This window comes from Perognathus longimembris, chromosome 15 (genome assembly GCF_023159225.1).
Source record: "Perognathus longimembris pacificus isolate PPM17 chromosome 15, ASM2315922v1, whole genome shotgun sequence".
Taxonomy (NCBI): Eukaryota; Metazoa; Chordata; class Mammalia; order Rodentia; family Heteromyidae; genus Perognathus; species Perognathus longimembris.
This window is the reverse complement of record NC_063175.1, coordinates 49,798,545-49,811,709: the sequence shown is the minus strand read 5'-3', so window position 1 is coordinate 49,811,709 and position 13,165 is coordinate 49,798,545. Positions and strand designations below refer to the sequence as shown.

At 35.4% G+C, this 13,165-nt stretch overlaps 1 protein-coding gene across 2 annotated transcripts in view; it reads left to right on the top strand.

The window, feature by feature from the left end:
- Pign (phosphatidylinositol glycan anchor biosynthesis class N) overlaps nucleotides 1–13,165 on the top strand; it is an 81,639-nt gene that overhangs the window by 28,608 nt on the left and 39,866 nt on the right. For both annotated transcript variants that reach the window (XM_048363352.1, XM_048363353.1), the window contains 2 exons: nucleotides 101–156; nucleotides 12,856–12,934. In XM_048363352.1, the coding sequence (XP_048219309.1) occupies nucleotides 101–156; nucleotides 12,856–12,934 (135 nt within the window). The remainder of the gene's footprint in view (nucleotides 1–100; nucleotides 157–12,855; nucleotides 12,935–13,165) is intronic.

Below are 13,165 nucleotides of genomic sequence, written 5' to 3'. Positions count from 1 at the left end.
TTCCTGAAGAGCCATTTTAGTGGATATTTATATTTCAAAATGAAATTTATTGTTTTCCTCATTTATAATGTAATAAAAGAGTTTCATGCTTTGTTCTCAGGTAAAGATGACTCAGAAAAAAGAAGCTACCTTATCATTTTTGTTTACACCATTTAAGTAAGTCTATTAAATTTTCAAAATTAACTTGAAGTAATGAAGTTTTGAAGTTTTTGATACTGAAAAGATAGATTACGTTGTATACATTAGTGTAAACTCCAAATTGAAGTTCTGCTGATTTTATTAACTAATGGATCATGTGCAAGATACCCTTGGATGTTTGGAAGAAGGGATAGAGAGGCAGAAAGATAATCTGAGAAATATTGAGGAGATGGCCTCAACAGGGCTTCCGTGACTGCTGGGGAAGGTCTGGGGCAGTAGACAGTATGACTTCCTGGCTCTTAGCTTGCTTGATTAGGAAAATCTGGTACCAATGTGGTTTATAAGAAATGAGTTGGTTTGAGAAGCAAGAGCGAATGTTAATACTTCAACATACATTTGAAGATGTCAGTTAATTCATTAGATATGGGGCTTGCATTTCATGAGATATGAATGGATTGCAAATATTTTGGAGCCTTCAGCATGAAAACTGTGGAAATTATTTGACATGTAGGAGACTAGAGAGAGTGTAGAAAGTGACAAGAAAAAGGCTAGTGATGGAATTCGGAGAAACATTTTCTATAAGATGGGAAAAGAAGAGAGTCCACTTTGGTGGCCACTAAATTAGATTACCTAGATCCCAAGAAAGAAATGTTTTCCTTGAATCAGGAATGGGCCATTATGAGTCACACACTATTCCTTATGACGAAATGTGCATGTGGGCTTGGCAGGTTTCCTCGCTTTCTTGAGGTTTACATTCAATAAGCAAGGATTTTTTTTTTTGACCAAAATCAAGATCATTTTACTTTGAGTTTTAGGGATGTGAAAGAATGTCTTCATTGAAATTATTTCTTACAGGCTCTTTATGTGGTCTCAGAAAGGCGTAAGATTTTCAATTTAGGATAATATAAAATAAATTACCCAACTGTTAAATATGTCATTAGGGGGGCTGGGGATATGGCCTAGTGGCAAGAGTGCCTGCTTCATATACATGAGGCCCTGGGTTTGATTCCCCAGCACCACATATACAGAAAATGGCCAGAAGTGGCGCTGTGGCTCAAGTGGCAGAGTGCTAGCTTTGAGCAAAGGGAAGCCAGGGACAGTGCTCAGGCCCTGAGTCCAAGCCCCAGGACTGGCCAAAAAAAAAAAAAAAAAAAAAAATGTCATTAGGATACTGTATTGTGAATATCAGATTATGCTGATTTGAATTTCCTTTTATTATAGTGTGTAGAGTTAAGATTTGTTAATGGAATTGCTTCAGAAGAATATTAAAGTGTTTTTTTAATTTAAGAAATATTTACTTGCTTATAATCCCAGATATGTGAGAAGTATGTACATAGGAGGATTATTGTCCGAAGGCAGATTGTAATCTCTAGGCAAAATTTAAGAATCTATTTTAAAAATAACTGAAGTGAAAATGTCTTAGGGGTATGATCTAGAGATGGGGTGCCTGAGTTACTTTGCTGTATATTGTAGATATAGCAGTAAACAGGATAGACAAAAGTTTTACTTACATAGAATTTGCTTACACCATAGCAGTACAAACAGATCATAACAACATAAGCAAAGGAACAAGAAATGCATTATGAATTCTGGTATGAAGACAAGGCACAACACTTTGAAAGTGAGAATAATTGAGTGTTACTTTGAACCACCCACTTCAGAAAGACTGGTCATAGGAGGACTCTTCAATGCTTGTGCTAGTACTGCCTACCTTTATCCACTGGGCCTGGTGGCTGACCCTAAACTTTCCCTACTGTAATAACTCAACCCTGGCCTGAATATGGCATAAATATCGAAAGCCACTACTTAGTATGATCTAGGATCCTGACTCCACCATTGGCTAACCTGCCCTGCTCTCTGCAGACTTGTCTGTCTTAAAAGTCATTGCCTGCTAAAAGCCTGCAGCATCACCAGAAAAGACTAAGATAAAAATGAAAAATTGACTCTTTAAGATAAAAAAAATTCAAGAATAGAACCTAAGATTCCTCAGAAATATTTAGGGAATTATTGCGTTCATAAAATAAAACCAGCACCCATTTTGCAAAATGAAAAATGATACAGGATGCATTTTGAACAGTAAAGCACCTGGGCATGGTGGCCTGTAATCCTAGCACTCAGGAGGCTGAGTCAAAGAGCTGTGTGTTGGTCTTTATCGTGGCCTGGATATGTCAGAACACCAAAAGATTTTCTCTACTGGATAGTAGAACACATACTAATGATATTATAATATTAACAGATGATGTATGTTCAGGCCAAACAAATTATTAGCACTGATTTGTTACTAAACAAGAGACCTAAGGTTTACATAGTATTTGATTTTGATTAAACCTGGCATTTCAAATTGATGGCCCAGGCCCCGAGTTCAAGCCCCATGACCTACAAAAAAACCAGTGACAGCGGCGGGGAATATGGCCTACTGTCAAGAGTGCTTGCTTCATATACATAAAGCTCTGGTTCTATTCCCCAGCACCACATATACAGAAAACGGCCAGAAGTGGCGCTGTGGCTCAAGCAGCAGAGTGCTAGCCTTGAGCAAAGAGAAGCCAGGGACAGTGCTCAGGCCCTGAGTCCAAGGCCTGGACTGGCAAAAAAAAAACAACAAACCAGTGACAAAAAAACCAGCAACAGTCCTTTAAATTGGATGTGGTGATTCAGGATTGTAATCCCAATTCTTGGGAGGCTACAATTCTTGGGAGGCTGCGGCAAGAAGATTGTGAATTTAAGGCCAGTTTGATAAAAGTTATGCATTTCAGATTAGAATGTACTCTAATCTGTATAATATATAACATATTATAATTTGTGTTCTAAAGAATTATATTCATCAACAGGAAAACTGAATTCCCTTATTAAAAATGGGCAGATGACAACTGAAAATTCACAAATGGATAATATCCAAATTGTTCCTAAATTATAAAAAGATCTGCATCATGTGTATTAAACATTAGCAGTTCACAAAGAATCATTTCATCCTCTGTGTTTCACATGCAGCCAATAAATTGCTCCTTAACTCTGGAACTGTTCCTATTGTTTCCCCTTTCTTTACAGATAAGGAAACTAAAACACAAAGAATTTTTCACCTGCAGCTAGCAGAGTCAAGATGTGAAATGAGGCAGTTTGCTGCCAGATTCAATATTATTTACTGGTTACAACCACTTGCAAAGTAATTTTGCAGTGTCTAAAGTAAAAGGCAGTGAGTCCTTACCCAAACTACCCACCTTATCCCTCAGGGTGAAATTCTACTTTCATAATAAATCTGCATAATTTCGTTGATTAATTAGAGATAGATTCTTGAAGACTTTTCTGCCCTGGATGCCTTAGAACCAACTGGGATTCTCAGATATCAGTCTCCTATGTACCTTTGTATGTTTATTTCTTCATATGTTTATTTCTCTAATCCAATGAATATTTTCACTTCTATACCATCTATTCCTTTTTTTGTTAATGCATATTGTTAGCATTGTCTTAGAAACTTATAAAGAAACTGGCCATACACATAGAAGATGAACGAATATTCCTGTGACTCTTTTAGCAAAATAACACAGGTTCTTGTCACAGTGTTTGAGGAAAGCTTTCATTGTTGAATGAAACCCATATTTCACTTTTGTTCATAAAAATATATTGTTTACTTGAATGCTCTTAAATTTGGAAAAAATTTGTTTTGGGATATCAGCATCTGAAAATTTACATGATTATTTCTTAGAGCTACCTTCATTAGATTTTCATTTAATAGATTTTTTAAACCATCCTTCTATTATACCTTTAAATATTTTTTGGAGTATTATGAATAATTAGTAGATAATAAAATAATTGCTGGGGTTATTAATTAGCAATTTTTGTGCCAATTCAGGGGTTTAAACTCTGTGTCTGGGCACTTTCAGCTTTTTCCCTCAACTTTTTTTTTTTTTTTTTGTCAAAGTGATGTACAGAGGGGTTACAGTTTCATATGTAAGGCAGTGAGTACATTTCTTGTCAAACTTGTTACCCCTCCCTCATTTTTCTCCCACCTTCCCTCCTCCTTAATTCCCTCCCCCCCGAGTTGTACAGTTGGTTTATAGCATATTGTCTTGTAAATATTGCTGTTGCATTGCTTCACCTTTTACCCTTTGTCTCTCCATTTTGATGTTCCCCTTCCCTTCCCTGATTCAGACGAATGAACATATATACAAATCCTAGGGTACCAAAATTAGATACAGTGACAACAGGAGTAAAGCCATAGGGAATAAAAACAAAAGAAAAAGGCATAATTTCACATAGTATGTTGAAAATAGCAGCAACAATGATAAACCACTTATTTCCATAACTTGGAGTTCATTTCACTTAGCATCATCTTATGTGATCATATGTACATAACTATTGAGTTATTGTGATCATCTGCTAGGACTATCCTAGACATATACTAATTATTACCAATTATTTCCCTCAACTTTATCCACTCAAGGCTGGTACTCTATCACTTGAGCCAGTTCTACTTGATCTATTGGTGGTTAATTAGAGGTAAGAGCCTCACATTCTGCTTGTATTGCCTTCAAACTTTAATGAGATCTCAGTCTCCTGAGTAGCTAGTACCACATGTGTGAGCCACTAGCATCCAGTTTAGCAAATGTTTTAAGATACAGGAAAGTAATATTGTTAAGATCCTACACTTTATTTTAATTTGTGAAAAGGCCCAGTGGGTTCATTTTGGGAACTGCATATCATACTTTATCCAATTTTTTTAAAAAGTAAGTAACTTTTCTCTTTGATATTTTAAAGACTTCAATAAAGAATAAAAATCTTGAGGTATTTCTTTTGAGAAATAGTTAAAATTGCTCAAATAAACTCAAAAATTGCTCAAAAAAAAAATCCTGTGAATTCTGATGGTATGCCTAGGAGTGACCAGCAGGTGGAGCTGTGTGTCTAAGAGAAACACAGAAGCTGTGTAGATGTGATAGTACCTTAAAAAGACAGAAACACACACACAGTATTTCAAACAATTGAAAGAGGAAAACTAAACAATGGGAAACATCTCCTCCCTTTTTGTTTTTTAGCAACCTGAATTTTGTCAGACAATATGGAAGGTTTGCTTCCTCCAGCTGCCATAACCCACTGCTGCAGCATGGGTGGCTTAACATAACAGAAATTTATTTTTTCACAGTCCTGGTAGCTCAAGTTCAAAATCAAAATGACACCAGGACCATGCTCCCTTCAAACTCTCTTAGGAAATATTTTTTCCTCGTCTCTGCATAACATCTGTCTGGCTACCTGATCTTTTTGGTTTGGCTTGTAGATGTATCATTCCAGTCTTTGTCAACACCTGACTTTTGTTCTTGTGTGTCTATTTCCATATATGCCACTCTCCTTTTAAGGACACTAGTCATTGGAATTGGGCCACCCTAATCCTGCATTAAGGTATCATAGCTTGACTGTAGCTTTATGTTGTCTTCCAATTTCTTTTTCCTCTTTTTACTATGTCTTTAAGTTAATTGTACAAAAGAGTTGCCATTTAACAAAGCAGTTCTGAATTTAATATATCTTGATCCATACCACCCCTTTCAGTATTCTCATTCATCCCTCCCCTACCTACTCCTTCCCTCACTCTTCTTAATTTTGTAGGATATACATTGAATTCTTGACTGTATTCTTAACAAAATACCTAACATAAGTTAGAAAAAGAGGGAAGATTTACTTGGACCAGGACTTTGGAGGTTTCAGTCCATTGTTGCAGTTCTATGATGAGGCCATAGATTAGGTGAAGCAGAGTATGGTGGAGCAACCTGCTCACCTTAGTCAAAACTATGTTCTCTGTGAACTGTCTGTGCAGCGGTTCCTGACTTGGTCCTTCTCTTCTCTGGTGATCTCTTATGAGCCGTATTCCATAGTTCCTTATTTAAATGTAAATACCCTCTGTGGCCCAGTGGTTCTAATTATGTTTATAGCTCTGGGACCTAATTACTTAGAAAGTTCTTTGTCATTTCTTCTGGCTGGCCTCAAGCAATGTATGTGTGTGTGTGTGTGTGTGTGTGTGTGTGTGTGTGTGTGTAAGTAACCACAAACTTATCCCACCATTTCCAAAGATGCATGTTTGGGAAGCCTTCAGTTTGCCACATCAACAGATGCCTCATAAAACAGAAGCAGAAGAAAAGAATCAAATACTTAAAAAGAATTCAATTGAATCAAATTCTAAGAGAATCAAGTTCTTATTTCCACCTAGTCAAATATTGAAATTCAGAAATAATATACTTTTCTGTTGTGATATCATGAGTAGTGGTTTGGGGGTGGGGGCATCAGTTTCTAGAAGTACTACCTAGAGCCTCACACATCCTAGTCAAGCTCTCTACTACTGAGTTCTACTCCGTTCCCTTATACAAATCCATCGCCATATACGTCTGCATATGTGGTCCTTGATGGTTTTAGGAAACACTGTCATAAACTTTTGTGACTTCATTATATTTAGGAATTGTTATTTTAGTTTTCCAAATTATTACATTTGAGAGTTAGGTATGATTAGTTGAAAACACTGATTTCAAGAAATTGATACCTTACAGGTAGCTGGGGGTATAGTTCAGTGGTAGAGTATGTGTCTTGCATTTGTGAGGGCCTAGGTTCAATCCTTAGCATCTAAAAAAAAAAAAAAAAGAACAACATAAAATATCTTACTAATGAGCATTTAGAAGCACATCTAGCCCATTATTCTGTTATTTAATTACATAAGGATGTAATTTATTAATCATTTTGATCTATGGAGATTAAAGAAAGTTTTATAAAAATTATTCCACAATGGTGGAATTTGGGGAGTTTTTAATACCAAAATTGAATGAAAGGAATCCAGATTATAACATTTATACTTATTCAAGAATTGCAAGCTTATTGTCATTTAAAATAGGTAAAATATTTTAATTGTACAGTTTTATTAAAACATTCATTTTAAGGCAAGGAGCTTGCAAAACTATTTTGTAATAAATATAAATCATAACCTTTTTAGTCGTCAAAGAAAAAATAGTTGAGGTTGAAATATTGTTTCCATTTTAGAATTAACCTCCCAATTTGTTTCTATGATAATGTGGCTAAATGACTATCTCCACAATTGTGGTCTAAATCTTTTTAACCACTCTTCTGGAGAGGAAATCCCACACACTGAAGAACATTTATGATCTTTAACTGACACCATCTAGGAGTCTTGGGTTCTCTGTTTTCTCCACCAAATAAAGAATTGTGAGAGTGAGGGAAGAGGTGACATTGTCCTAAAAGAAATGTACCCATTACCTGACTTATGTAACTGCAACCCCTCTATACATCACTTTCACAATAACCATTTTTTTTATTTGTTTTGTTTTTTGTTGCCAGTCCTGGGACGTAGACTCAGGGCCTGAGCACTGTCCTTGGCTTCTTTTTGTTCAAGGCTAGCACTCTGCCACTTGAGTCACAGCGCCACTTCTGGCCATTTTCTATATATGTGGTGCTGGGGAATCGAACCCAGGGCTTCATGTATACGAGTCAAGCACTCTTGCCACTAGGCCATATTCCCAGCCCCATAATAACATTTTTTTTTAAGAAAAAGGGAAAAAATTATGAGGTAGACCAAGTGGGAGCAGAGGCAAAGTTTCTTTTCTTGAAAGTGAGAGTAAGGAGCCAGGGAAATTAAGGAAAGCTTCTTACTGATGAGTTGGTACAAGCTCCCAACTAGAACTCTTTGCTGGGATGTCTGGGCTCCCAACAGTGGGAGGAAAGCCTGTGAGGTCCTGTCCACCAGTTTCCCAGGCAAGGAGGAGGAGGAAGAGTAAAGGGGGAAGGGGAGGGCAGAGGGAGGAGGAGAGTGTAGAATTCCTGGTGGAAGAGCAGTGGGACCTGGAAATTGATAGCCCGATGTAGTGTTCCTGGAGTCTCCCTTTATATCTCTGTTGGAAGAGTGTCACTTGTTCTGGTGTCTGGCTGGGTCACCGTCCCCTTGCCGCAAGGGGAGAGGTGAGGCGCTTGTCCTCCGCTCCAGGGTTGTCGGGTAGGCTTTGGTTTCACTAGGGCTTGTTTCAGCTTTCCAGGCTCTCCAGGAAGACAAGGAGCTATTACCTTCTCTGGGTCACAGTCTCCCTATCTGCCTAACCATCCCCTTTTGCCTTGCCTCAATACCATTAGGTAATATATATCCTCAGGAAATAAATGTGAAAAAGTCTCAGCCCCAAGATAGGCATCACAGGATAGTTTACAATCAAAAGGGTGGGAATCATGTCCTTGAACAACAGTATGTCTGTTAGACATACTATGAAGTAATCCTTAAACATCCTGTTTTCAGATTATTTTGTCAATTTCCTTATAACATAGTGATAAATAAAATGCAAGCTATGAAGTTACATACATATTTAGTATTATACCTGCATTAAAATGTGTGAAAGGAAAAGAGAGATAATTTGTGCTTAAGTAACTTAAATTTTTTTTGTATTTATCAGTTATTTTGAAGGTCATGACTTTATGGAAAAATATTTTAAGAGAAGCATTTCTGTTGTTTATAGTTTTCTAGAATATATACTATAAAAGAAAAGTTTATAACAACAAAAAATAAATATAAAACAAATAGATTTTGCTTTGCCAATTTGAGCATAGACTTTTTATGGAACACAAGACTGAAAATAAAAAACACAAAACTGATAAAATCGTATTTGAAAAGTTACTAAGGCAAATTATACCTGGCATTTGAAGACATATAGAAAGAGCAAAAGAGATTATTGTCTTTCCGGATAGCTTAAGAATTTATAGTTTCTTCAAAATAGTGATTTTAAGGCAAAGTCAGTCTTGTATTTTCCAAATATCATTCTCAGTGGCCAGTGAGTTGAATGAAATGATTTTCCCTCCTCTTTTATGAGTAATAAAATCAAGACTTTCCACTCTTCAATCATTGCTAGTAAGATTCAGAGCTGGGGCTTGGCTCCAGATATTCTTTCCTGATCTGGTACTCACTCATCATTCTCTCTGCCTCAAATGCTGTATTATTTCATACTTTTATTGTTTGAAAAGGGCTACTATCAGATTTTTTTCTTTTGGTTAATGTAGTGAAATTTACTGTTTTGTTAAGCAAACATAGGTCTTATATATGTCAGTAATAGGGTACATAATGTCAGTATTATGGAATGCTTGATTTTAGAATATCAAATCTACCACTGCTAATGTTGCTGTGCTTTAGTCATTCATTTCCTTAAACATTAATCTTAGCAGCAGTTCAACATAATATAAATATAATGAGTTTTCACTATGAAGAAATTTTTAATGATGTAAGCCAACAAGTTTTATATCATTACTTTGTGGAAAAAAGTTATTCTGTTGCATGCATGTTATATGAGTACTCTGACATTAGGCTATACCCTAAGCCCTGTGTAAAAGAATTTAAAAAAAATATTTAAATCTTGCTGAGCACTGGTGGCTCACGCCTGTAATCTTAGCTATTCAGGAGGCTGAGATTTGGGGATTGAGGTTCAAAGCCAGCCCAGGCTGGAAAGTCCATGAGATTCTTACCTTCAGTTAACCACCAGAAAACTGGAAGTGGTGCTGAGACTCAAAGTGGTAGAGCACTAGCACTGAGCAAAATAGCTCAGGCCTTGTGTTCAATGCCCACGACCAAAACAAAAAAAAAAAAGAGAGAGAGAGAAAGAAAAAATATTAAATCTCTCTATGATCTATAATGATCCATGTGTTTTGATTCATGATTGACTCATGAAAGTAGAATTTAAAAAGAAAATATTTCTGAGACTTTTGGGTTTTTTCCCACTTTTGTAGGCACAAATGTCTGATTAATTCTACTATACAATAAAATGGTAGATTTCCTTTTTCCATGTCCTTCCAAGTTTTCTAATGTGAGCTAAAAGTATTCTTTCTTATTTGAAATTTTGCTATCTCAACTAATTATCTTAACACAGGGACCAAACATTCTGTTAAATTGTTTAGGTATCTCTTGTTATACCATACTCTCTTAATATCTAAAACCAAAATAACTGACATTTGTACAGTGTCATATTCCTTGTTATACTAACTTTCTATCAAATTATTATGTCTTACATCAGAAAGTATAATAGAATTTGATTTATTGTGTGGCACTAGATTCTAAGTAGCCATCAGTTTTCTTACTTTTATATTCACCCTGTTTTAGAAACTCTATTTGGTTTATGAAATAAAGGATGATACTCTTTGAACACCCACATTAATGTATGGTAGGCTTTTCAGCCATTTGCTTTGTAGTGTGCTTTGTTTTTCTCTCTAGAGATAGTTTGTTTTCTGTCGTCAATAACAGTATCTCTTCATCAAGCAGTATATTTGTGTCATTTCAGCCATTAAGATTTAAACTTTTGGGGGAGGAGGGGGTATGAGGGACAAGGTAACAAACAGTACAAGAAATGTATCCAATGCCTAACGTATGAAACTGTAACCTCTCTGTACATCAGTTTGATAATAAAAATTTGAAAAAAAAAAGATTTAAACTTTTTTTCTATTAGTTTTTTACGTATTGGTTAGAAATGTGCATTCCATTACATCCTTATTCTTTATAAGAGCATGAGAGCTAATTAATGATTCATATATTCCAAAGACTTTAAAGTGTAGATGAATAATTTATCATTATGCAGTATTATACCTAACACTTGTATAATTCCATGAAAACTAGGAATATAGAGATAGAGGGAGACTAAAGGTGTGGCTTGAGGGGTAAAGTAATTGCCTAAAAAGCACAGGCCTGGGGTTCAGTTCTCAGTACCAAAAAATAAAAAAGAGATAGAGAAAACTGATATAGTGTTTTTCATTGTCCAAACTCTTAAATGTCCATGCCTTAATTCTTTCCTTTAAACAAAATCATAGTGTCTGGAAAAAATTTACCCAGTAAATCATAAGTGACATTTTCAGAAGTAAGAATAGCTGATTAAGGTCTCCTTTATTAGCATCTGAGAAATATTTTCCTTCCTGAAGCCTCCTGTATTAAATAATGTGATTTCCTTAGCCTTGCTTGAAGGGAAATTAATTTTCAGCCCTTTAATTGATCTTGCCACTATTACGAATCCTCTCAAAGATTTTGTTTTACCATTCTAGAAGCAAGGAATTACCAAGCAGCTGCATTGATTAAGAGGAAAGTGATACAAATCTGTTAATAGGTTTTGAGTATTATAAAAGAAAATTGGTTAAAGATAATCTATACTTTTAAGGAAGTTAAGTAGGTTTGTTGTTGTTGGTGGTGGTGGTTATGGGCTTGACCTTAGGGCCTACATGCTGTCCCTGAGCTCTTTTTCTTTTGCTCAAAGCTAGTACTCTACACATTGAGCCACAGTTCCATTTCCAGTTTTCTGGTGGTTAACTGGAAGTAAGAGTCTCATGGATTTTCCTGCCCGGGCTAGCTTTGAACTATGACCTTTAGTTCTTAGCCTTCTGAGTCACTAGGATTCCAGGCATGAGCTACTGGTGCCCAGCTAGGTCTTTTTTTTTTTTTTTTCTTTAACCCAAAACAAAAGTATGTTTTTAAATTATTATTATTATTACTTTTAAGATCCTCAAGTCTTGACTACATTGGCAGTTGAAACTGTAATTCTTAGTTTTCTAAGATTACCATTGGATTCTTGATTCTCAGGCTGAAGTTATATGTCCAAATTCTTTTGCCTTGTGCCAATAATAATGACAGATGTTCTAAGAGTTACATCATGTAGAAAGTTTTATTGCTTTTCAATGGTTCTTTTTTCTCTAGGATCTTAACTCTTCAATTCCTAATTGTCTTGTTGCCTTGAATTGATTTTAATTTTATTTTCCTAGGCTTTCTTGTTTCTGGTGGCCATATTGATATCTCCAGATTTCTTGGTCATAGCTAGAATTATGGTTAAACTTTAATGCCTTAGTGCATTTTTAAAAACTGATTATTAAACTATTAATAAAATTAATGCACACATTAAAAATTACACAATCATGAAGTGTTTTTTCTCTCCATGTCTTTTTCTCTGGAGACAAAATTGCAGTTTATTATTCATTTCACAGTATATACCATGTGTATCTATGTATATATGTGTATATATGCATATAGGTAAGTATTGTACTTATTACTTTTTAAATTTTGAAATAGTTTACACGTTCTGAACAAAATGGATTGTAACAAAAGTTCTTGTTTTAACCACTCAGATTTGTTTGGGGATTACAAAGTTTGAACTCAGGATCTTATGCTTGCTAGGCTGATGTGATAATTGAGCCATTAGTCCACTGGTTGTTTTTGCAACTGTCTTGATTCCCGCTTAAACACATACCTGAGCTGTGATCTGCCTACTTTTAGGCTTCTTCTCATCCTCACTAGGATCACATGTGCACTACCATATCTAGCTTCCTAGCTGGTTAATTGGAAAAAAGTCTCACAGACTTTATCCCCTGCTGGTTTTGAACCACAATCCCCAGATCCACAAATCTAAGCCTCCTCAGTAACTAAAGTTAAAAGCAAGAGCCACTGTTTGAAAAGGGGGTCATTTAATAAAATATAATAGAGGGAGTGAACTAAAAATAAATGAAAAATTAAAAAATTAAAATTTGAAAATGAAATAAATTAAAATATGAAAATGAAAGGAAATTTCAGACAAGCAAACTAAGCTTCTTAGAAGAGTTCGAATAGCCAGCAATAGTACGATTAGCTTTAGTTTTGTTTCACTTTTGTTTTCCTTCACTTTCCACTTACATTTTTTTTCTAAATAAGAGTAAAACATAAGAAAGATATAAATCTGTGTATTTTATCTTTTGTAGGTTACTCTCAGAGTCTGAACAACTGAACATTTTAAGAAAAGCAAGATCTTCTATGAAGCAGGAGCAGTTTGCTGAAGTGGTAAGTGCATAGGCCTTGTGGACATGAGTTGCTAATTATCCTTTTGGAATAAGGGAAAGATGAAGTGTGGCAATAGGAATTGTGTTAGGCCTATTACGAAGCTTTCTGGAGGTCCTGCTTAAGCATGTACATACTTTTCTGTTTCATATAATAGCATGGATAGATTTTTCTGTGTTAGCATTAGAAATGAACCTTCTTAAATGAAAAAAATGAATTTCAAGTTAGTCACCC